At 40.7% G+C, this 22,066-nt stretch overlaps 1 protein-coding gene across 2 annotated transcripts; it reads right to left on the reverse strand.

Annotated features, from left to right (window-relative positions):
- Window positions 1-3,663: 3,663 nt before the first annotated feature.
- Window positions 3,664-20,648, reverse strand: pih1d1 (PIH1 domain containing 1). 2 transcript variants are annotated; one of them, XM_085351963.1, is made up of 11 exons: window positions 20,590-20,648; window positions 18,097-18,187; window positions 15,497-15,554; window positions 15,179-15,367; window positions 11,446-11,507; window positions 11,209-11,290; window positions 9,852-9,948; window positions 9,636-9,662; window positions 9,469-9,556; window positions 8,328-8,471; window positions 3,664-3,749 (listed from the first exon to the last, which is right to left on the reverse strand). In XM_085351963.1, exons 2-11 carry the CDS (start codon window positions 18,175-18,177, stop codon window positions 3,714-3,716), a joined length of 864 nt encoding a protein of 287 aa, XP_085208089.1. In that variant the 5' UTR covers window positions 18,178-18,187; window positions 20,590-20,648; the 3' UTR covers window positions 3,664-3,713. The 2 variants fall into 2 exon arrangements, with proteins under 2 accessions (XP_085208089.1, XP_085208090.1); XM_085351964.1 differs by lacking the exon at window positions 20,590-20,648 and adding an exon at window positions 20,489-20,540.
- Between the last annotated feature and the right edge of the window lie 1,418 nt (window positions 20,649-22,066).

Here is a 22,066-nt window from a genome sequence, read left to right on the forward strand (position 1 = left end):
AAAGATGGTTCCAGTGTTTCCTGTGCAATAAAGGAAGCACTCAAGAGTTTTTCCTTTGTTTTTGGAAAATTAGAACAGCTCTTATTGTGGTGGCCACGCAGATACTTCCAGGTCACTTCTCTTGGCTATTGGAATACACCCTAAGACTAACACCAGGACACAGGGAATAAAGGGGAGGCTTAAAAAAGAGAAAACTCCAGGACTTAAATGTAACCTATGAGGAAACTCAAAAGACAACCTAATGACAAAAGCACAGGGTGCCAGTGGTGAACGTGTCATTTCTGGTATTCTATGGCAAATGCCAATCATGCTCCATGGTAGTGAGCACAGGACCCACTAGAGGACCTCAGGCTAAACTCATGAAGTCTGTTCCTGATTCACACCAGTGGCCACCTGAGGGTCATTTTGTAGCTCTGGCATGGCTCATCTTGTTCTGTCTTGCATAGAGGAGCAGGTAACAGTCCTGCTGATGGGTTATGGATCTTCTACGTCCCTGTCCAGATCTCGTAGGGTAACTTCCTGTCTCCTAGAATCTCCTCCATGCTCTTAAGAGCATGCTGGGAAACAGTAAACCTTCTGGCAATGCCATCCTCGAGTGGCTGGACTATCTGCGAAACCTCTATAGAGGCCATACTGCTTCACGCTAACGTCTTCTAGGACAATTACACAGTCTAATAAAATGTAGTCAATCAGATTCAAAAGCTAAAGGTCATCAGTTCTGTGCACATAAATTGATGAGCTTTATCAGACCTTCAGCGCTAAAGCTAAAACAAGCAATAATGGTGATTGTTGTGCTACCTGGGACAGTTCGGCGAGTATTAGGAAAATGTATGGAACAGTCTGGTGATCTGCTGTGAACACACAACTGATATTCAAAGGTTATTTTGAGATTCTTGGATAAGAGTTCATTCTTTGAAGACTTGGATCACATGGGTAGTGTAGGACACCAGATATCCAGCCCCATCCCGGAGTGAACTGGAAATAATAACTAAATCAAAACTGTTTTTAATGTTACGGCTTCCTCCCCAAGACCCGAGACAGCTTTTGATCATTCACGGTGACTAAAATCAATAAAAGAAACAATTCAAATAATGAACACATGAACAAGCAAAGCCACCTGTTCTGGTGACGCATACACATGCATGGTAAGGAAACATTATATCAACACTATTCTGCTTCTCGCCTTGTGGCATTGAAGTCATTAAGTGAAAGAAAATGGATGGATGGATAGTCCCAGGATACCTGGAATATAAAACTCAATTTACAACATACAGTTCACTTTGATGATGAGAAGTGAACTCCCCTTCTGCATGACTGTTTGTGCTTAAATTGTAAGAAATTTGTTTGTAAAATACTAGAAAAATGTGATTTGTTCATCTTTCATTTATTTACTTTGTAGTATTAATGGTCATTAATTGGTATCAGCAGAAAAAGATGTAAAAACACAAGTTTTACTATTTAGTTTTTTTCTTTCATTTGAAGGCGACTGTGGGCTGATAAACTGCTTTAAAAGAAGTGCAGTCGAATCAAATCAACAAACAAACAAACTACAGAGACCTACTTGTTTTAAACGGCTTGTGTGGACACAGACGTGAATGTTTGTGTTGAAGGAGCTGATTCTGAAACTGCTGAGTTATAAGAGTGATACGAACACAGGGGAGGGTGCCGTTGAGCAGATCAGAATGGGTGAGGAAATGTGTGCGGGACAATTCCTGATTGAGAGATGAATGTTTGGGAAATTCCAAATTGTTTCTGAAAGATCATAAGTATTTTGTAATTTTACAGCCAAAATTGCAAAATAATTCCAGGCGGCCTGTTTGATGCTTGGGTAATAACATTCATTGATGAGCCGAGGGTGTAACAGCCTGTGCAGCCTGAGAACATATCAGCAGATCATGCCATGCCTTTAAAAAGAAAAAACACTAATTTTTCCAAGATCTGTGATTTGTCAGTCATGTTGAGAGCTTCCTGTCGTAAAGGATCCTCCAGCGCTTTCACAGATACTTGCGGGTAATTTCATTAATCGTCGCAAACATATCTGACAACACCATGTTTTTACTCCAAGCTGATTACCTCTGAGCTTTCAGTTACAGAATCTTCACCTATCCAACATCAAGATTGCTTCACAGATAAAACTGAAATCTTTCCAAGTTTTGAAAACATATTAATTTCCCACCAGACACAAAGAACCAGCAGCTGGCAGCAAATGGAGCCAAGCCTGGAAACCAGTTCAGACAGGTAAATCGAGCCACACTGGAACCACACACTCTAATGTATCTCACACTCTCTGTATTAAACACCTAGAGTCCCAGAGAGCAGCCATTTGGCTTTTCTACCTTTTAAAACCCGCCTTCCAGCCAAATGGCTGGTAGGCTTTTAGCTAGGCTTTAGCTTCAGCCAAGTGGAAGCTAAATTGTCTAGTCATCAATTTATATTGAAATTAAGTTGTTACCTGAGAATTCTAACTGCCAACTGCCTCTTTGTTTGTCTGGGGGGGGGGGGGGGGGGGCTGCTAAAAGCTGTGAACTTCCTTTTGTGTTCGTCTTGATGCATTCTCAATCATCCAGGGAAATAAATCTCCAAAAGTCACCAACTTGGAGTGTTTCAGTTTGCCGTCTTAGGGAGAAATCATCACACATGGGTGTAGGTCCTTTGTTGCTGAGATTGATTGATAAAAACAGTACAAAAAACCCAACTATTTGTACACATATTTACAAATAATAGTAAAAAGTGAGTCAGCACATTTCAACATTTTCAGCAATCACTCACAATCCTGGCACTGCCATGGTATCTGTAGTCTGCATTTACTACATGTGTATCTGTAGCAGTGAACACATCGCATTTCCCGGCGACTCTTGCTGGCTGTGCCGAGGATGGTGGTTTTCCGTCTAAGAAGTTTTTGCTCAAGTGAAAGCGATGTGAAGAAATTGTCCGTGGTAACATTTCTGCCCTTGTCTAGGAATGGTTGCACAGAGGAAATCTGGCAGTCAGTCAAAGTTGCAAAATCACTTCTTGCTCTTTCATCTTCTTCACTGCCCTGAGGGACCATGGTTGGTATTTACTGCACTGGCTGTTGTTGGTTAAAGTAACTTTAAAGTAACTCCAGGCTTCTCTACAGTCAGAAATCTTCTCCAACAAGATAATGAATTATTATGAGCGTTTTATGTGTTTATGATATATGGCAGTCCTTTTGCTGCTATGTTTGTTTCTTGTCCTTTTTCTAAAAACATTTGGTTTTCCAGAATAATGTGAAGAGGCATTGCCTCGCTTCACTCAACAGGTGCTCATTAAGCAGGAGTTTCACAGAGATTAGAGGCTTTGCTACAGGATTAGCAAAATGTGAAGTGTTATTAATATTTTCTTTTCCACCTTCGAGCGATTTCCCTGTTATAACATATGTCATCGACACCTGAAACTTACCTGTAATTACTACATGGTGTGTGAATATTTCAAAATGTCAAAGCACTCAATCTGACAGGTCTAACAACTGCTGAAACATCTGCTTTAGAAAAGAAAAATAAACATGAACTGTGGGGCAATAGCCTGAGAAAACTTTCAAACAGGTTTTACAGACTTCAGGCCCTCCAGATTATCCTTGTGATAACTGAGGATTAATGGAAAAACAACACTAAACGACTTTATGAATAACACTTTTATTGCTGCAGTATTATTTTTTAAAGAAACATCACAAACTGAACAAGACTTCTGCAGTTTCATGAAGACACTACGGGCATGGTGACTGTGAGGATCTGGGGGAAAGAAAACAGAAACACATCGTACAGCAGGTTAAAAGACTGAATTTGACTGAGTTGTGTGTGTGTGTATGTTTGCTGCAACGTTAAGCTGTTCTTTGCTGGTGTGGTTCCTGTGGCTGCTGCGTCATTTGAATTCTGAACTGTTACTCGTCATCTCATGTTGTGCAGTCTGCTAATTCACTCATTTTTATACTTATTTCAGATTTATTTTGACTGTTCATCATTTGGCACTTGCAGATTTGGGTCGTACATCACCACCTGCTAGCATCTCCTCCTCTTATTCCAGAAAGCATGTCCAAACAAACTGTAACGGATCAACTCGCAACTCGGGTGTTCTCGAGCAGAAAACTCCAAAACATCCGAGTGTTTATCCTGAGTACTCCTACATCAGTAGGGAAAGAAAGCATCCAGCAATGCAGCTTTGAGATCAGGATTCACCATGGCAACAGGTAAATGGAGGGCTGACCATGATATTTATCAACCTCGTTTCATTATTTCTGAATTATTAGATAAAAATGATTAATGACATTCACAGCAAACCTTGCTTTAATGCTCCACAGTTTTCTAATCTGATCTAATGTCAGCCTTCACTGATAGATGTTGGCTCTCTAACAGCCACAGCAGGGATGCTTTACTGAGTTTCTGTGATAACCAGAGCTCTGTAGTCGTTTCACGTTTAGCTGAAAAAATGCAGGGCAGCTGCATTTAAAAGAATGTTTTAACACTTCACCTCAATACAGATGTATTGTACTTGGTCCAGCCCAGAGTCGATCATGACCAATTGGCTAATCCACCACCTTTCATTGTTTATACCGTTACAAAAACAACAAATAAACATAAAAAGAAAAAATCACCATCGGCCCACCGGGTGTGCCCGATGGCCAGTCCAGCTGTGCGGTCAGCTGGTGGGTAACAGGTATCTCGGAAAACGTTAGAACACTTATGCAAATATGTGACGTCTTGATAAATCGAGCAGGTATTTGAAGTTTACACAACAACATTCTCGCCTGAATATACAGTGGCTTGCAAAAGTTTGAACTTTCCCACATTTTGTCACATTACAGCCACAAACATGAATCACTTTTATTGGAATTCCGCGTGAAAGACCAACACAAAGTGGTGCACACGTGAGAAGAGGAACGAAAATCAGACATGATTCCAAACATTTTTTACAAATAACTGCAAAGTGGGGTGTGCGTAATTATTCAGCCCCCTTTGGTCTGAGTGCAGTCAGTTGCACATAGACGTTGCCTGATGAGTGCTAATGACTAAATAGATGCACCTGTGTGTAATCTAATGTCAGTACAACTACAGCTGCTCTGTGACGGCCTCAGAGGTTGTCTAAGAGAACATTGGGAGCAACGACACCATGAAGTCCAAAGAACACACCAGACAGGTCAGGGATAAAGTTATTGAGAAATTTAAAGCAGGCTTAGGCTACACAAAGATTTCCCAAGCCTTGAACATCCCCCGGAGCACTTTTCAAGCAATCATCCAGAAATGGAAGGAGTATGGCACAACTGTAAACCTACCAAGACAAGGCCGTCCACCTAAACTCACAGGCCGAACAAGGAGAGCACTGATCAGAAATGCAGCCAAGAGGCCCATGGTGACTCTGGACGAGCTGCAGAGATCTACAGCTCAGGTGGGGGAATCTGTCCATAGGACAACTATTAGTCATGCACTGCACAAAGTTGGCCTTTATGGAAGAGTGGCAAGAAGAAAGCCATTGTTAACAGAAAACCATAAGAAGTCCCGTTTGCAGTTTGCCACAAGCCATGAGCCACGAGCTTCACCTTCCAGCAGGACAACGACCCTGAACATAAAGCCAGGGCAACAATGGGATGGTTTAAAACAAAACATATCCATGTGTTAGAATGGCCCAGTCAAAGTCCAGATCTAAATCCAATCCAGAATCTGTGGCAAGATCTGAAAACTGCTGTTCACAAACGCTGTCCATCTAATCTGACTGAGCTGGAGCTGTTTTGCAAAGAAGAATGGGCAAAGATTCAGTCTGTAGATGTGCAAAGCTGGTAGAGACAGACCCTAAAAGACTGGCAGCTGGAACTGCAGCAAAAGCTGGTTCTACAAAGTATTGACTCAGGGGGCTGAATAATTACGCACACCCCACTTTGCAGTTATTTATTTGTAAAAAATGTTTGGAATCATGTCTGATTTTCGTTCCACTTCTCTCGTGTTCACCACTTTGTGTTGGTCTTTCATCTGGAATTCCAATAAAACTGATTCGTGTTTGTGGCTGTAATGTGACAAAATGTGGGAAAGTTCAAGGGGGCCGAATACTTTTGTATGTTAAAAGTTTATTTTGTGATCCAGAAAGAGTAATATTTTAAACTCCGCCACTCTGCGTTCTTCCGCCGCTGCCTCATTTGAGGTTTGGAAGAAATGCATTCTGGGATATTTGCCTGGGTTTGGCTACAGTAGCTAGCAAGCTGATTGGAGACCAAAACAGCCAGTTAGATTTTTTTTGCATCCAAGTCTGTGATTGGTTGGTTTTGTGACACACTTCTAACGGTGTACAGAAAGAGTTGAGCGCACATGAAGCAGAAATGTTGTGAGCGCGAACGACACACTGAGAGCAGGTCCGCAGAGATCTGAGCAAGAGCAAATGCCAACAACTGAGCAAGAGGGGCTGCTATTGTGAGTGTGTGGATACTAGCAAACACTGAAATACATTTCTTACATGCAGAAATTAATTTGTTCGCTCAAAATCATTTTCTCCTCAACACACAACATTTTTTTTACGTGTGCTCAGAATAGAGGCACTAAAACAACGCCATATTTTCCCATCAGTGTGATCACTTATACATCTAACGATTGATCACTGATCAGTGTGTAGCATATTATAAAGGGGAAACTGACAGTCTCTGTGGACTAGCGCTACCATCTCACACTTCTGTTTAATCATTTGTCTGCTTGATGTTTATTCAGCTGTGTAAAAACTATAACTTTAATCTCAGCCAAACCGATTTACTCAGGAACAAATAAAATACTGAAAAAAGCCAAACAATAACATTTTTAAGTTATCAAAGTGACTTATATATGTTTAACCTGAGTAGCGAAAAGGATGTGCAGGGAGTTCGTTGTTCTCGCCAGTTCTCGTGAGCCTCGAACCCCGGCTAGCTACGAGCTGGTGGGTAACAGACGTGTCCGAAAACGTCGGAGCGCTTTTGCAAATATGTGATGTCTTGATAAACTGAGCAGATATTTGGAGTTTACACAGCTACATTCTCACCTGAAAATATCTTAAAAGTTTATTTTGTGACCGAGAAAGAATAATCAGAGTAATATGAAAATAAATAGCTGCTACCATTGTTGGAAACTGGAACTGGCTGGGCCGCGCTATGAATTCTGGGATAGGTTGGGCCACAAAGGATACACCCGACCAATCCTTCAAATCCAGGGAAATGAAGGCCGCATTTGGAGGAGTCTTCGAATTTGGACACCCTTCATCGCGACACTGTAAAGTAATCGGCCTACAAATGCGACCTCCGAAGGATGCGGCCCCTAAATTTGGACACAACTACGATACCGGACACAGCTTCTTCTTCTTTGGGCTTAACAGCAGCTGGCATCCTTGTACATGCAGTGCTGCCATCTTCTGTTTCAGTCCGTTATTACACTCTTAAATCCTACTACTTATTCCTGCGTCTTTCAGGATCTTGCAAAGCTTCAAACGACGCGTCGACTATTAAATTAGTCGTCGACGATTTTAATAGTCTAGACTATTTGTGGCAGCCCTACTGTGGACATCATCACTGTCTCAGAGTCTCAGAGTTACAAAGATGCAGAGCAGAGATCTTTTTCTGAGACGATATTAAATCTGTGCTGTCTTCTTATAGTTCAAGGACTGAACAACTATTAAAGTGCTCGTGTTAAGGACACAAAGTTACAAATTAACATCTGACTGGGATTTCAGTGACTGTAAAAACATAAACTTTTACAGATCAACTTGCTCTTGAACTGAACCTGCTCACTCTCTTACCCCGGTAAGATGAGTTTACTCTCTTTCCAGAACAGAAAACCAGAGTTTCCCTAATGTGAAGGTTAAACAAACTAACCAACCAGCTTCCTGGAATAAGGCCCACACAGTGTGTTTTTGTCTCAAGTTTCTGAGGCTGACACACTGCTCTTGCACTAAGGAATGTGTTGCAATAGCAATGATATTGCTGTATAACATTTCTATAGCACATTAATATTTAAACTGGTGTTACTGCAGTCGACATGACATGGCACAGCTTGTAGTCTGAAGCTTGCACGTTCTTCTTGTGCCCGTTTGAATTTTCTTCAACTGCTCTGTTTTCTCTCCAGAGTGAAAGGATGTGCATGATGGGTTAAAAGGTTTTACAGAATGACCTCAGAGCACATTTAGTCCTACGCCGCAGTTTCCAGAAACATAGCCACACTTAAAGTGATGCTGACCTCAGCAAGCTTGCTGTTGCTGGTGGCACTGCTTGGTAAGAAGCTCGTGTATAAATCCCAAAAACAACAATGGGCATCGAACACAATCCTGTATGTGACAGGGTCCAAGAACAGGGTGTATATTTTCTGTACCTGTGTGCTGCTGTTGTACTGTGCCACGCTGTTCTCCTGGTCAACCAGGAAGGGGTGGAAGATGTCAAGATGGAAGAGCGAGGGCCGAGCCGTTAACACCAGTCGATCCTCCCCCACATCCAGAACCAGAGAGCGAGACGACCCCTGTGCAGGAGACATCAACATATCGTATCATCGTGTTTAAGAGCAGAGCTGTCGATCTCTACTTTTAAGATGGTTTTGAGCAAGAATAACTAAGAAAGCAACTTTTTAATTTTAGCCAACTGGCACAGACCTCTCCAGCTGTTTGTGGAGGCCATCAGGTACATGTGACTATTGTAAGCTTGGTGTAAATATTTAAACAACAAGATAGGCATATTTTTAACTTTATGCTGGACTTTGTTAAATGGAGAGTGGTTTCCACACTGAAGTGTAAGTTAACCACTCAGGTTGTTTCTTGTTTCTGATATATTCAAAGACAAATATATCAGTGTGTTTTGGACAGACGTACTGCTCCTCCTCTATGTTTTCTCTAGGCTGGGGTAAAGCTCAAGGTAAACGCAAACCCTAACACTTAGATATATACACACACCAGTGCCTTGCTAAGACACCTCAGCTCTGTGACAGCAACAACAAAAAATGACCTTCAAAACATTTTTAATCTCATCTCATTTTCCCTAACAGCAAAGTAAAGCTAAAATAAACCAGCCTGTATTTGAGGATGACGTCTACCCTGAAAGAAACAGGTAGGCAGAGAGGACTGGAATAAATGTGTGGTTAATTATTATTATTATTAACCTTTATTTAACCAGGAAAAGTCCCATTGAGATTAAAAACCTCTTTTGCAAGGGAGTCCTGGCCAAGAGGCGACAACACGTTGAAATTACAAAGTTACATACATATTATAAATAACAATTACATTTTAAAAACATTTTTCTCTGGCTCTCTCAATCTGGACTTAAAAGCATTTAAAGAAATAAGATCTGCTATCTTCCAGTCTTTTTGCATCATGTTCCATGTGAAAGGGGCAGCATAAGTAAAAGCCCTCTTTCCCAGTTCAGTTCTGGCAAATGGAACATTGAGCAATAAAAGATCGCTTGAACGCAGGCTGTAAGAAACAGTACTTCTCCGTGTGTTTATGTGTGTTTGTTTAATATCTCACCACTCCGGGAAGCTTTATCTCTGCAATCAGATACTCTGGTTCACCAGCAGGAGGCTCAACAATCATCGTGAACTCTGGTTTGCGCAAACTGAGGAAAGGGTTGACATTTCAGATCACGTTGCTTTTCGTGGAAAATGAGACAAACAGGACAATGAACAAAGGTTCACCTCTTAGTGGTTGCGGGTGACTTCTCCCTGCGGGATGAAAGAAAGTCAAAGAAATTTCAACATGTGTTGCAAATTATACAGAAACAGATTCCTGTGATGCAGGCCAATTTGCATCACTACAGCAGTGATGCAAATTGGCCTGCATCTTTATTGAGTAAGCCGAGTGCAATGATGTGTGTCAGTGTGTTTTCTGTTGAGCACAGTGGGGGTACATACGGAGGCTGCAGCTCTTCAATGACCGGCCTGCTCTTTGTGCGGATATTCTGCTCACTGACAGAACCCAAAAACTTTCTGTTTTTCAGGACCTTCCACTCTGCAAAAACACACACAACAAGTAGGGCTGGGTATTGTCACTGATTTCTAGAATCGATTCGATTCACAAGGTCCTGATTCGATTCCAATCGTGGAAATTTTGCCTCGAACAGTCAGAAATATTATAATTCTTATCATTTATCAGTACATTTCCATATTTTTATATCTATAAAAAAAAAGCTGACACTTCTGAGACTTTATCAAAGGTGTGAGCATCACAGCAGAGGCCTTTGTGTCAAAGTAACTGAGGATAAAACACAGAAAAACGTGAAGGAGATTTTCCTGGCCTGGGATTTTATAGCAGATGACCTTAAAAATATTCTGCAGTAGATCAAAAACAGAAGAAAACCATGAATCAGCATGTGAACATTACCTGATGCTGCTGAAGTGAAGCAGAGCAAAGTTACAGAGGTTTTATTAGAGACACAGTTAAGCATTTTGCAACTTTGCATAATTTTAAAAAGTTTAAATCTATTTAGTAGCCGATTAAACAGCAGAAATGAGGCTTTCTTGTCAGAAGTAAAAAACACAGCGGCCGACAGCGCTGTGAACAACGGTAGACTGGTGGGTGATAAGCAAGCGAATAATGCAGAAAACAGATTTTTAGATGGGAAACTGTTCATGAGAGAGAGAGAGAGAGAGAGAGAGAGAGCTGTGCATGAAGTGTGATTTTATCGTGGTGGAAGCAAAACAGCAAAAGTCAGAGTGAATTCACGACGATGTTTGTGTGAAGCGAAATGTGAAGTTTAGTTTGGATCTTCTTTTGCTGCTGGTTCAGTCAATATTGTTTGGAGAGATAAAACCTGCAGCTTCAGAATCAAATGCAAAAAGGACGTAAACACACAGCATGGACCCCCCGAAACATCAACATCAGTGCGCCGGCGGCTTTCAGCCCGACCGTGTCCGTGTTCGTGTCGTCAGGTGAGAAAGGCGACATCTCACTGATTCTGATGCGTCGGCGGTCCGCGCTTTGTGTTTATGTCTTTGTGCAGAATCTGCTTACATGCTCTGGTTTGCTGTTTTAGCTGTTTAGTGGTTGTTGAAATTTTGTGAGGTTTAACCTGAGATTCTGGCGTTTCGGGCAAAATAAATTTATATTTAAAAATCGATTCAGGATTTTAATGAATCTGATAATATGGCGTTATTCAAGCTAGACTCGATTTTAATTGGAAACGCGATCATCGAAACCCACCCCTAACAACAAGCGCGGAGTACGTCCAGAACAAGAATTATTAACACAGACACACACAGACACACTAACCTCTACTCAGCTCCAGATTGTATTTGTTTTCTAAACCCTCTACAGACACGAGGATAACAAACTGCTGGAATAAGGGATCCTTCTGCAAGACAAAAATCATACAACACTTTTTATGCAGAGTTTATAAATTAAGAAAGTTAATGAAGGTCAGTGCAATGAGGAGGAGTCAAAGGAATATAAAATAAAAAATTCCTTTTTGATTGCAAAAGGAAAACAACCACAGGCACATGAACACACCTGACACTTCTGGAAGAAGTCCTGGTTAATGACAACGTCATAAGCTGTGCAACCCTGAGAGCCTGAAACAGACAAAGAAACATTAAAAATATTTTCACCACAACACAGGAAGCTGAAACGCTTCCATCCTGTCGGCAAATTGAATCAGGAAAGACGATGAATACAGACTGATGTTGTGTAGACCTTAGACCAGTCAGTCACAACATTAAAATACACAACTGAGAGATGAGGTAAACAACACGTACCGTACATTGTTACAGTGTTACAATGTTATCGTTATTCAGAAACACTGTTTCATTAACCTTTAAATTAACCATTGACCTTCATTCATTCTGGTCGGTGTGTGTACACCATCGTATATACACCATCGTATATACACCATCGTATATACACCAGGCTCAGTGCTCACTTGCCAAAGAATCGCAGACTTCTTAGTTATTGTTCTTGGTGATTTTAACAGAGGAAGCCTCATTCAGGAACTCCCCAAATAAAGACAATTTTAATAAATCCAGGCAGTGGACTAAAATGTAACTTATGATCCTGCAAATGTGCCCATCCGTGCTGGAACATAGAAGTGACCAACAGCTCAGGTTAAGCAGTTTGAGGCAAGACTGACATGTGCAGAGGAGGGCTATTGGATATACTGGGCAAAGAGGAAGACTACATAGTAGTCAGACTGAGCAATAATGCATTTGTTGCATTTCTCATGGGTTCTAATGGGGGCCTTTCTTAAAATGACTGGTCCCAGTAACAAAGGCGCTTGTCGACTCAGAAATCGAGAGAAAACCAACAACACACCCAGCAGAACATTATGTTATTTACACGGGTGCACATAAGTGGTCCGCATGTGCGCATTCGCTGTCAAAATAAAAGACACACCAGATAAGAAGTTGCAGCGCGCGTTTGCGTCCATATAAAAGGCTGTTTTTGTCCTAGAGTGGGATTTTCAGGGCACATTCCGCACCACATCTCTGTGCGTTCATCATTTGTTTGAAGCCAGCTCACCTCCTGCAACCACTTTTCCGAGAATACGTGCTTCTTTTGTGGTTCGGACTCCTTCTGACATTTCTTTGGAGGTAGAGGAACACCAAAGTAATTGCTTAAAGGAGCTTCTTCGACATCTTTAAGAGTTCTAAACAAATGTCTGTCCTCCTCCTGAAAATCTTATGTACGCAAACACGCGTTGCAACTTCTTATCTTGTGCGCGTTTTTTTTTTTGACAGCGAATGCGCACCTGCGGACCACTTATGTGCAGCCCTGGTTATATAGCTCGTCATATTGCAGCCACAGAAATTCTTTTGTCCATGAAACCATAAAGCTGCACTTTCTTTTTGCCTTATAGCCTGATTTGGGCGACCGTGGCTCAGGGGGTTGGGAATCGCATCTGTAACCGGAAGGTCGCCGGTTCGATCCCTGGGCTCTCTGTCCTGGTCGTTGTGTCCTTGGGCAAGACACTTTACCCTACTTGCCTACTGGTGTTGGCCAGAGGGGCCGATGGCGCGATATGGCAGCCTCGCTTCTGTCAGTCTGCCCCAGGGCAGCTGTGGCTACAACTGTAGCTGCCTCCACCAGTGTATGAATGTGAGAGTGAATGAATAGTGGCATTGTAAAGCGCTTTGGGTGCCTTGAAAAGCGCTATATAAATCCAATCCATTATTATTATTTGTCATAACTTTTCCGTTTCGTGGTAAGCTTTTCTTTGGCTGTCACTTCTTCACCCTGACCTGTCTTATTTGGCTCAGCAGAACTAAAATATATATCCTGCTGCTTTTACACACGCACTCACATAAGCTCAGCGATTCTCTGCGCAATCAACCTCTCACATGTTTAAGCTGCGGGAGATTTCACTTGTCATGTTTGCATAGTAAGCTAACGATTAATAAGACGATGTCAGAGGAATTGGTGCGCAAATTATCATCACTCACAGATCAGTGCTGTCGCTCTCTATACACAGTTCGCACGATTGCAAAGTGAAAGCAAAAAAACAAGCGCAAATTCAAACGCGATTTCAATATGTCACATACAGTGGGGCAAAAAAGTATTTAGTCAGCCACCGATTGTGCAAGTTCCCCCACTTAAAATGATGACAGAGGTCAGTAATTTGCACCAGAGGTACACTTCAACTGTGAGAGACAGAATGTGAAAAAAAAAATCCATGAATTCACATGGTAGGATTTGTAAAGAATTTATTCGTAAATCAGGGTGGAAAATAAGTATTTGGTCACCTCAAACAAGGAAAATCTCTGGCTCTCACAGACCTGTAACGTCTTCTGTAAGAAGCTTTTCTGTCCCCCACTCGTTACCTGTATGAATGGCACCTGTTTGAACTCATCATCTGTATAAAAGACACCTGTCCACAGCCTCAAACAGTCAGACTCCAAACTCCGCCATGGCCAAGACCAAAGAGCTTTCGAAGGACACCAGGAAAAGTATTGTAGACCTGCACCAGACTGGGAAGAGTGAATCTACAATAGGCAAGCAGCTTGGTGTGAAAAAATCAACTGTGGGAGCAATCATCAGAAAATGGAAGACATACAAGACCACTGATAATCTCCCTCGATCTGGGGCTCCACGCAAGATCTCATCCCGTGGGGTCAAAATGATCATGAGAACGGCGAGCAAAGATCCCAGAACCACACGGGGGGACCTGGTGAATGACCTGCAGAGAGCTGGGACCAAAGTAACAAAGGTCACCATCAGTAACACACTACAACGGCAGGGAATCAAATCCCGCAGTGCCAGACGTGTTCCGCTGCTGAAGCCAGTGCATGTCCAGGCCCGTCTGAAGTTTGCCAGAGAGCACATGGATGATACAGCAGAGGATTGGGAGAATGTCATGTGGTCAGATGAAACCAAAGTAGAACTTTTTGGTATAAACTCAACTCGTCGTGTTTGGAGGAAGAAGAATACTGAGTTGCATCCCAAGAACACCATACCTACTGTGAAGCATGGGGGTGGAAACATCATGCTATGGGGCTGTTTTTCTGCCAAGGGGACAGGACGACTGATCCGTGTTAAGGACAGAATGAATGGGGCCATGTATCGTGAGATTTTGAGCCAAAACCTCCTTCCATCAGTGAGAACTTTGAAGATGAAACGAGGCTGGGTCTTCCAACATGACAATGATCCAAAACACACCGCCCGGGCAACAAAGGAGTGGCTCCGTAAGAAGCATTTGAAAGTCCTGGAGTGGCCTAGCCAGTTTCCAGACCTCAACCCCATAGAAAATCTGTGGCGGGAGTTGAAAGTCCGTGTTGCTCGGCGACAGCCCCAAAACATCACTGCTCTCGAGAAGATCTGCATGGAGGAATGGGCCAAAATACCAGCTACTGTGTGTGCAAACCTGGTAAAGACCAATAGTAAACGTTTGACCTCTGTTATTGCCAACAAAGGTTATGTTACAAAGTATTGAGTTGTATTTTTGTTATTGACCAAATACTTATTTTCCACCCTGATTTACGAATAAATTCTTTACAAATCCTACCATGTGGATTCATGGATTTTTCTTTCACATTCTGTCTCTCACAGTTGAAGTGTACCTCTGGTGCAAATTACTGACCTCTGTCATCATTTTAGGTGGGGGAACTTGCACAATCGGTGGCTGACTAAATACTTTTTTGCCCCACTGTATTGACAGTGGCTCACCGATGCCAATGACATAATTACCCAGCTACATTTCTGAAAGAAAGCAAAAGCATTGACATACAAAATCACATGTTTGGCGGTTACGTACTATTGTCTATTTCTGTGTGTGGCTCGCCAAGACTCATGGGAACTCGAAAGCCGCTAGGATCGTCTGATTGGAGCAGCTCCACAAGCTTCTCTCTGGAGAGTTCTGGAGGAGGCGGGACTGAGTTCGACTGACAGACGTTTATAAATACCTTCTCCTTGTTTGACTCTGAGAAAGTCTTCACACACATGCCTGACACGTGGGACAGGAAAGGCAAAGGGAAAAACACACAAAAAGAAATTTTTGTATTAATGAGCAAACTTAGAGTATTGTTCTAAAATGTAAAGATTATATATACTATCTATCTGTGACATAGCTCACCAGGCTCCGGTCGGATTACTTTGGAGTCTGGACTTTCACTGTTGATCTGTCCAAGGGTCTAAACAAATATTACACATATTATTTATTGTTTGGCAAACTCACAGCAAAGAAAAAAAACACCTGTAACATCAAATGTCATCTGTGATTCTCACAGTTTTTGTGCATGGAGATTTTTCAATAACATTTTCTGTACAAATTTATTTTCCCAAGATCGAACAGAGGACAATATAAACAATGCAAGTTTTCTGAGTGCACTTTAAATGTCACAGGCCAGCTCTGTTTATGGGTAGGCTTCCGTTCACATGTCTATCTTAAAGTTTACATGAACGTCGCAATATTCAGCACAGCTATGACTTTTGATTTTAGCTGCAGATGGTTCTACATGACGTGTAGTCATCATCTGGAATGCATATATGCCAACAATGTCTGTGCTTTCTACTCGAGCAGTGATGAGCTCTTCTGTTTATTTAGAAAAAGAAACACCTGCTTTATTTGGAGAAGAAAATACAGAGGAAACCCAGATGTCCCAGTTTTCCCACTGGGACTTGAATGCACCGTACATTTTCTGGATCTGCGGAAGGCTGGAGGGTGATATCTCTCAAAACCCCATGTGGGCCAGCAAAGTGACTTGTGCATATCATGCGATTGGTCCATGTGCATTTAAGTTATTGTAAGTGAGCGAGGTATGTTACTAGCTGTGTCCCAATTCAGGGGCCGCACACTTCGTAGGACCCGGGCTTCGTGGTCTATATGGGCCGGGTACTCCGAAGAGCGAGGAGGGCGGAAGTGCGAGGCTTGTGAAATGGGACGATCTAGCCTCTGTCGTGCTGCTCAGGTTGCCTAGCAACCATGAAAATAACCGCTAGAAAGGTTTCATAAGCATTGTTTGACAGAAATGAAGGAAAAAAATGTTTTTGTTCATTTGTTTTTTTATGAATGTTCCTTGATGTCACTCATGAGACTAGTGTATTACACTTTGGTAATGTAAATATAATATGGCCAATATTATATTTATTATTATATTAATTATGATTTATCACAGCAGTGAGCTTGAACTCTGTTTCAAATACTGAGCTTCAGTAAAGATTCAAGTTGATTCAAGACTGAATTCACAGAAGATGAAACTATCAGAATGAATATGAAGGATGAACAAAATCTGGAAATAGATGAAAAACACATACCACAACCAAGAGTGAGCACCAAGGGGGGAGAGAACTATCAGCATATTATTGGTCTTTATTGGCAGGCACAAGCATAAATACCTGGGACGCCATTGGCCCATTTATCTAGGTTATATTATAGACTTGACAAAGATTGCCCACTGAAGTCTAAATCACAGGAAACAATGAAAAAGAGAGAGAAGACATCCAGGGAGGAGAGAGCTGTATGCAGCATGTAAGAACTGATGAAGGCAGGAATCTTTCAATGTTTATACAGTTTCCTATTTTTCTATCAAAATATTAAGAAACACGGGGTTGCTCAAGACTTCTGTGCAGGACCCTATATTTACTGTTCAAGAAACCCACCGTTTAACATGAGTGCTTTAAGTTTAATAAATATAACTTTAATCTTAGTAGCAAAAACACAATTGTGATTAGGATTTTTGACATAGTCAGTCAGTCCTACTATGAAAACAGAGTTTTAGGGACAGATGAGACCAACATTCTCAACAAAAAAAACGATGAGATCAAAATTTTTTTGTTGACAATGAAAAAAAGAAAACACATTCCACGTTTATCTCATATATGAGTCATAATAGTGAGCTCATAATGGTGCAGCTGCATTATCATTGTGAAACAAAGAGCTGTGAATGATAGCAGCATATCACAAGAAAATAACAGAACATCTGTTTGTAAACAACAGAGTTTGGCTGATGCAGCAAGACAACACATCTCAGCCTGTAACGCATCTTTGACGAGAGGCTGATGGGAAAAAAATTAAAATGAGTCTTTCAGGGCTGACTAGCAGTTACTGCAAATGCTTCCATTGCATTTCACCCACACATATGAAACAAATTTTCCTCCATGACCAAATGTAACATTTTGTCAGATTTTTGTTTCTCATGTAGCACGACTAAGTCAGAGGGCCAGCTTTACCTCAAAACAATTCACCTTTGTTCCTTTATTGTGTTTTACTATTTAACACCCTGTGGGGATTTCTGTCTCCAGCTAGGATCGAACTGCTGACCACTTGCCAAGTACAGTGGAACCCCGACTTACGAATATCCTGTTTAGTGAAAAATTCAAGTTACGAAGGCACTTAACGGCAATATTTCTGCCCGTGTTACGGCAAAATGCCTGCATAACGAAATCCGCTGGCTCTGATTGGCTGAGCCCAGAAATGCCCACAATGCGTTCCGAATCATGTGCCAACCCCCTTGGCTTTGGTACTTGCACTTCGTTCCACTTGAACGACATATTGTTGTTGAAGTTAGCAATTAGCCTGTAGCCTATCGTTCACTCAAAAGGTGCGATGGGTGCTTCGAGTTACGAAAATTTTTGACTTACGAAAGACCCTCGGGAACGAATTAATTTCATAAGTGGGGGTTCCACTGTAAATGCGTTACCATGTGATCACAGTTAACATAAAAGCAAACTTACCTGTAACAGTAGTTGCTGATACAACTCTTCCTGTTGCTGTAAGTCCAGCTCAGAGTTAAGAAGCGACGAGTCCGTCATCATTCAGCAACTCCTACAATCATATAAGAAATCAATTGTTTAATTGACTCATTTCTAATAATAACAATGTTACTAAATTTGCTCATGCTTGCAGCTATTTTCATAAACTTTACAAAACACTGACAACCAAAACAACCAGTTTCAAGAGGCAGATTTACAGGCAGAAGCGTAAAGCTGTGGTCAGAAATTTATGCACACTCATCATCTTCATCATCAGTGGACATTCAGCCGCATGAAGGTCTGGTAATTTGGGCTTTTTAATCCTTAATTGTTTTTTCCAGGGTGGAATGATTGTGCAGTATACATCTTTAATAAGATAAAATGGATGTGTAATGTAAAATGTGAATACAACCTCAAATATCTACATATCCCCACTAATACTTGGTTCAGTGTCTCTTAGCAAGTTGCTCCTCAACCAGACGCTTTTGATAGCCATCAGCAAAGTGCTGCACAATCACGTCACCAAAGCATGTTAAAACGTTTAATAATGCACAAAATACTAGTTTCCGCCATTGCTACCTCTGAATAGCAATAGCAGGTGCATCTCCTTTCAGTAGATGTTGACCTCTGACCTTGAGGTCAAGATTATCGAGGTTCAAACTAGTCTGAGATTTTTAGTAGATGCATCTATGGTGTCATTTTGAAAGTCATGGCATTCACAAACTACTCCATCAGCCTTTTAGAGCTCAAGGATGAAAAAACATTGTACTAATCGGTGCATGCTCCTGCATGGAGCTACTGCATTCAAAGATAATGATTGTATGAGTTTTTCTCCCACTGTAGCCAAAGCGCTTGCTCATAGGGGTTTGTATGACTGTTAAGTTTTTCTCATGTATGTATTATTGTAGGGCCTACCTTACAAAATAAAGAGCCTTGAGGCAACTGTTCTCATAATTTGGAGCTGTATAAATAAATACATAAATAAAATTGAATAAAAAAAAATAATTTCACTTATGGATCAGTTCATGGGCATAATTATGTGTCATGTGCAAGGTATAAAATTTCATGCAGAAAAGTGTATGGTAGTGTCCTACCTGTGTACCACAGATCACACATTAAGAACAACACAGGTAGCAGATCTACACCAGAGAAACACAAGCACTGAATTCACAGAAGATGAAACTATCAGAATGAACGTGAAGGATAAAAAAAGAAACAAATATGAAAAAAAGATACCACAACCAAGAGTGAGCACCAAAGAGCAAAAGAATTATCAGCATTTTATTGGTCTTTATTGGCTGGCATCACGTATAAAACATCAGGTCATGACCACACGGCCATTAACGCATAATGCACCACAGACAAGCATAAATACCAAGGATGCCACTGGCCATTTATATAAGTTACATTATAGGCTTGACAAAGATTGCCCACTGAAGTCTAAATCAGGCCTGGGCGAAAGAGAGCAGGCATCAATCCCACAGGAAACAAAGAAAAAGAGAGAGAAGACATCCAGGAAGTGGAGAGCTGCACGCAGCATGTAAGAACTGATGAAGACGGCCAGAGAGATGATGTCATGTTATTACACTCAGTCTGACAGCTGATCACTTTTGCTCAGTTAGAGTTGAATGTGGTAAAAGCTACAAGACAAAGGTGCTTGTGCACATGGACGCGTGCATGACCAATGAAGTCTCCTATTTAAACAAGTAGCGCTACACCTCTGATCTGACCCATACACAGTGCTGTGAAAAAGTATTTGGCTTAGCTTTTTGCATATGTCACACCTAAAGGTTTTAGATCATCATAGTAATTTTAAATATTATACAGATTAACAGAGTAAACACTAAAATCAGTTTTTAAATGATAATTTTTATTTATTAAGGTCAAAAAGCTATTCATACCTCCCTGGCCCTGTGTGAAAAAGCATTGCATGATGTTATTCAAGATTCAAGAGCTTTGTTCTCAATACAGTAACATACACAGTGTACAGTGTACCGGAATTCTGTTTCCGGTACACTGGAAACACAGCCCCCCATGGTGCATTTACAAGTATATATCATGCCAATATGTTCAATTCAATTCAATTTTATTTGGATATAGCAAAATCTTTGAAGAATGTCTCCAGAATTTTACCAGTTTATACCAAATAAAACATCAGATGAGCATCAGAGAATTAAAGTGAACACAATAATAATATTAGTAGCAAAACTGACACTATTAGGTGTACAGCCAAACTGGCGAATATGAACTCTTTCATGTTCCCAAAGCGCAACATAAAACTACTGGCTAGATCGTAACTACTTGTTTATGCACATGTTTGTCCATGTTGCTACCCGTATAAACACGTTAGCTTAGCCTTAGTTTACTAGCTTACCAGCCGAAAACCTCTCCTTTTAGCTTTCCGTTTCCTGTCATTTTCACTTCTGTTATGCAATTTATTATGTTTACAAGGTGCGTAAATAGATGTCTGTTTACCTTGTTTCTCGTGCCCGTAATCGCTATTAGATGTCGCGCAGTTGTTAGACGTCACAGCGTTCCAATGGCAACTTCCGAACCAGAAATTTCAGAATAAAATCATCCATAAACTGAACTGACCGAAAACGACTTCCTACAAATGGGCTGAAGCGATTCATTTGTAAACATAGACTTGCTGCTACTGTGTAAATTGAGAAATTTCTTAGGTAGAGAGGTCGAAATTCAGCCATTCATCATAAATATTTGCTGTATTATTTTCACTGTTCCAGCACAAAATATATGGCAAACTAATCGTATGCACTCACCAGTAGGGTTGCCAACCGTCCCTTAAAAAACGGAATCGTCCCGTATTTCGAAACAAAAGTACACGTCCCGTATTGAGCTAATAAGGGACGCACTTTGTCCCGTAATACAGTGAGAATCAAAAGTAGTCTATAAATGTTAATGGAATTAACGCTTTGTTGGAAAACATAATTCCCAGCCCCTCTCCTGCTTTGTGACCAATGAGCTGACAGCACACTTATGACAATTCGAGTATGACAATTCAGATTATCTCATTGGTCAAGGAAAGGTCGCTTGCGGAGAAAATACCGGAAGACAACAGATTTTTTTTTTTTTTTTTTTTTTTTTTTTTTTTTTTTTTTTTTTTAAATACTTTAATTAAATTTATGCACATATTACAATCTCTCGTTGGGAGACAACATTTGTGCAACAACATCTTGAAAAGGTTGAATAAGAAATCAAACGAAAAAAAAAAAACAAAAAAAACAAAACAAAACAAAACAAAAAAAAAACACATATATACATATACATAAATATATGAAGGCCATTTTTATGACATATAACAGTTTCCTTTCTGCGAACACTTTAACATACATGTGGCTTACTTAGTACACCAAAAACACAATCATTAAAAGGATAGAGATTGAGTCCCATTGTCGCATATCAAAGCAGCCTCTTTACATGAATCCCTCAGTAATTCTAAAGATGACAAAAAAGATTTTAATTCAATTTTCAATACAGTTAGGGAAGGTCTTTTACTTTGCCATTTGCATTTGTGTATGTGGTATTTGCCCATAATTATCACCACCTTGTGTAGCATGGACAGTTCCTTAGATGGATCACCATTATTATATAAAACTTGTGTTAGAGTCAGTGGGGTCATCCCATCTATTCTTATACTCAACCAGTCTACTAGATCTTGCCAAAAGTCAGTTGTTACTGAGCAGGAAAAAAACAAATGATCAATACTTTCCACATTTTGTGAACAAAATCCACATGGCTCTACCTCAAACCCAAACCTTTTTTTAAGCATTTCAGCTGCTGGGTAATATCCATTAATTATTTTAAATTGCATTTCTTTGACTTTGGGGGGGATAGGCCATTTTAAAAAGTGCGTATATTTGTTCGTTATTTTAACATTACTCCCTTTTAGTTTTGTGTTACTGTTAAAGTCGTGAAATAATTTGTTTTTAAA

Source organism: Diplotaxodon limnothrissa, linkage group LG4 (genome assembly GCF_057381915.1).
Source record: "Diplotaxodon limnothrissa isolate DT_005_m linkage group LG4, D_limnothrissa_male_GT1.1, whole genome shotgun sequence".
Classification (NCBI taxonomy): domain Eukaryota; kingdom Metazoa; phylum Chordata; class Actinopteri; order Cichliformes; family Cichlidae; genus Diplotaxodon; species Diplotaxodon limnothrissa.

Coding starts and splice junctions, on each gene's coding strand:
- pih1d1 (XM_085351963.1), bottom strand. CDS start 18,177: ATGATGACGGACTCGTCGCTTCTTAACTCTGAGCTGGACTTACAGCAA. Junction 11,291..11,445: donor ACTTCTTCCAGAAGTGTCAG/GTGTGTTCATGT, acceptor TTTGTCTTGCAG/AAGGATCCCTTATTCCAGCA. Junction 3,750..8,327: donor AGTACAACAGCAGCACACAG/GTACAGAAAATA, acceptor TCTTTCCCCCAG/ATCCTCACAGTCACCATGCC.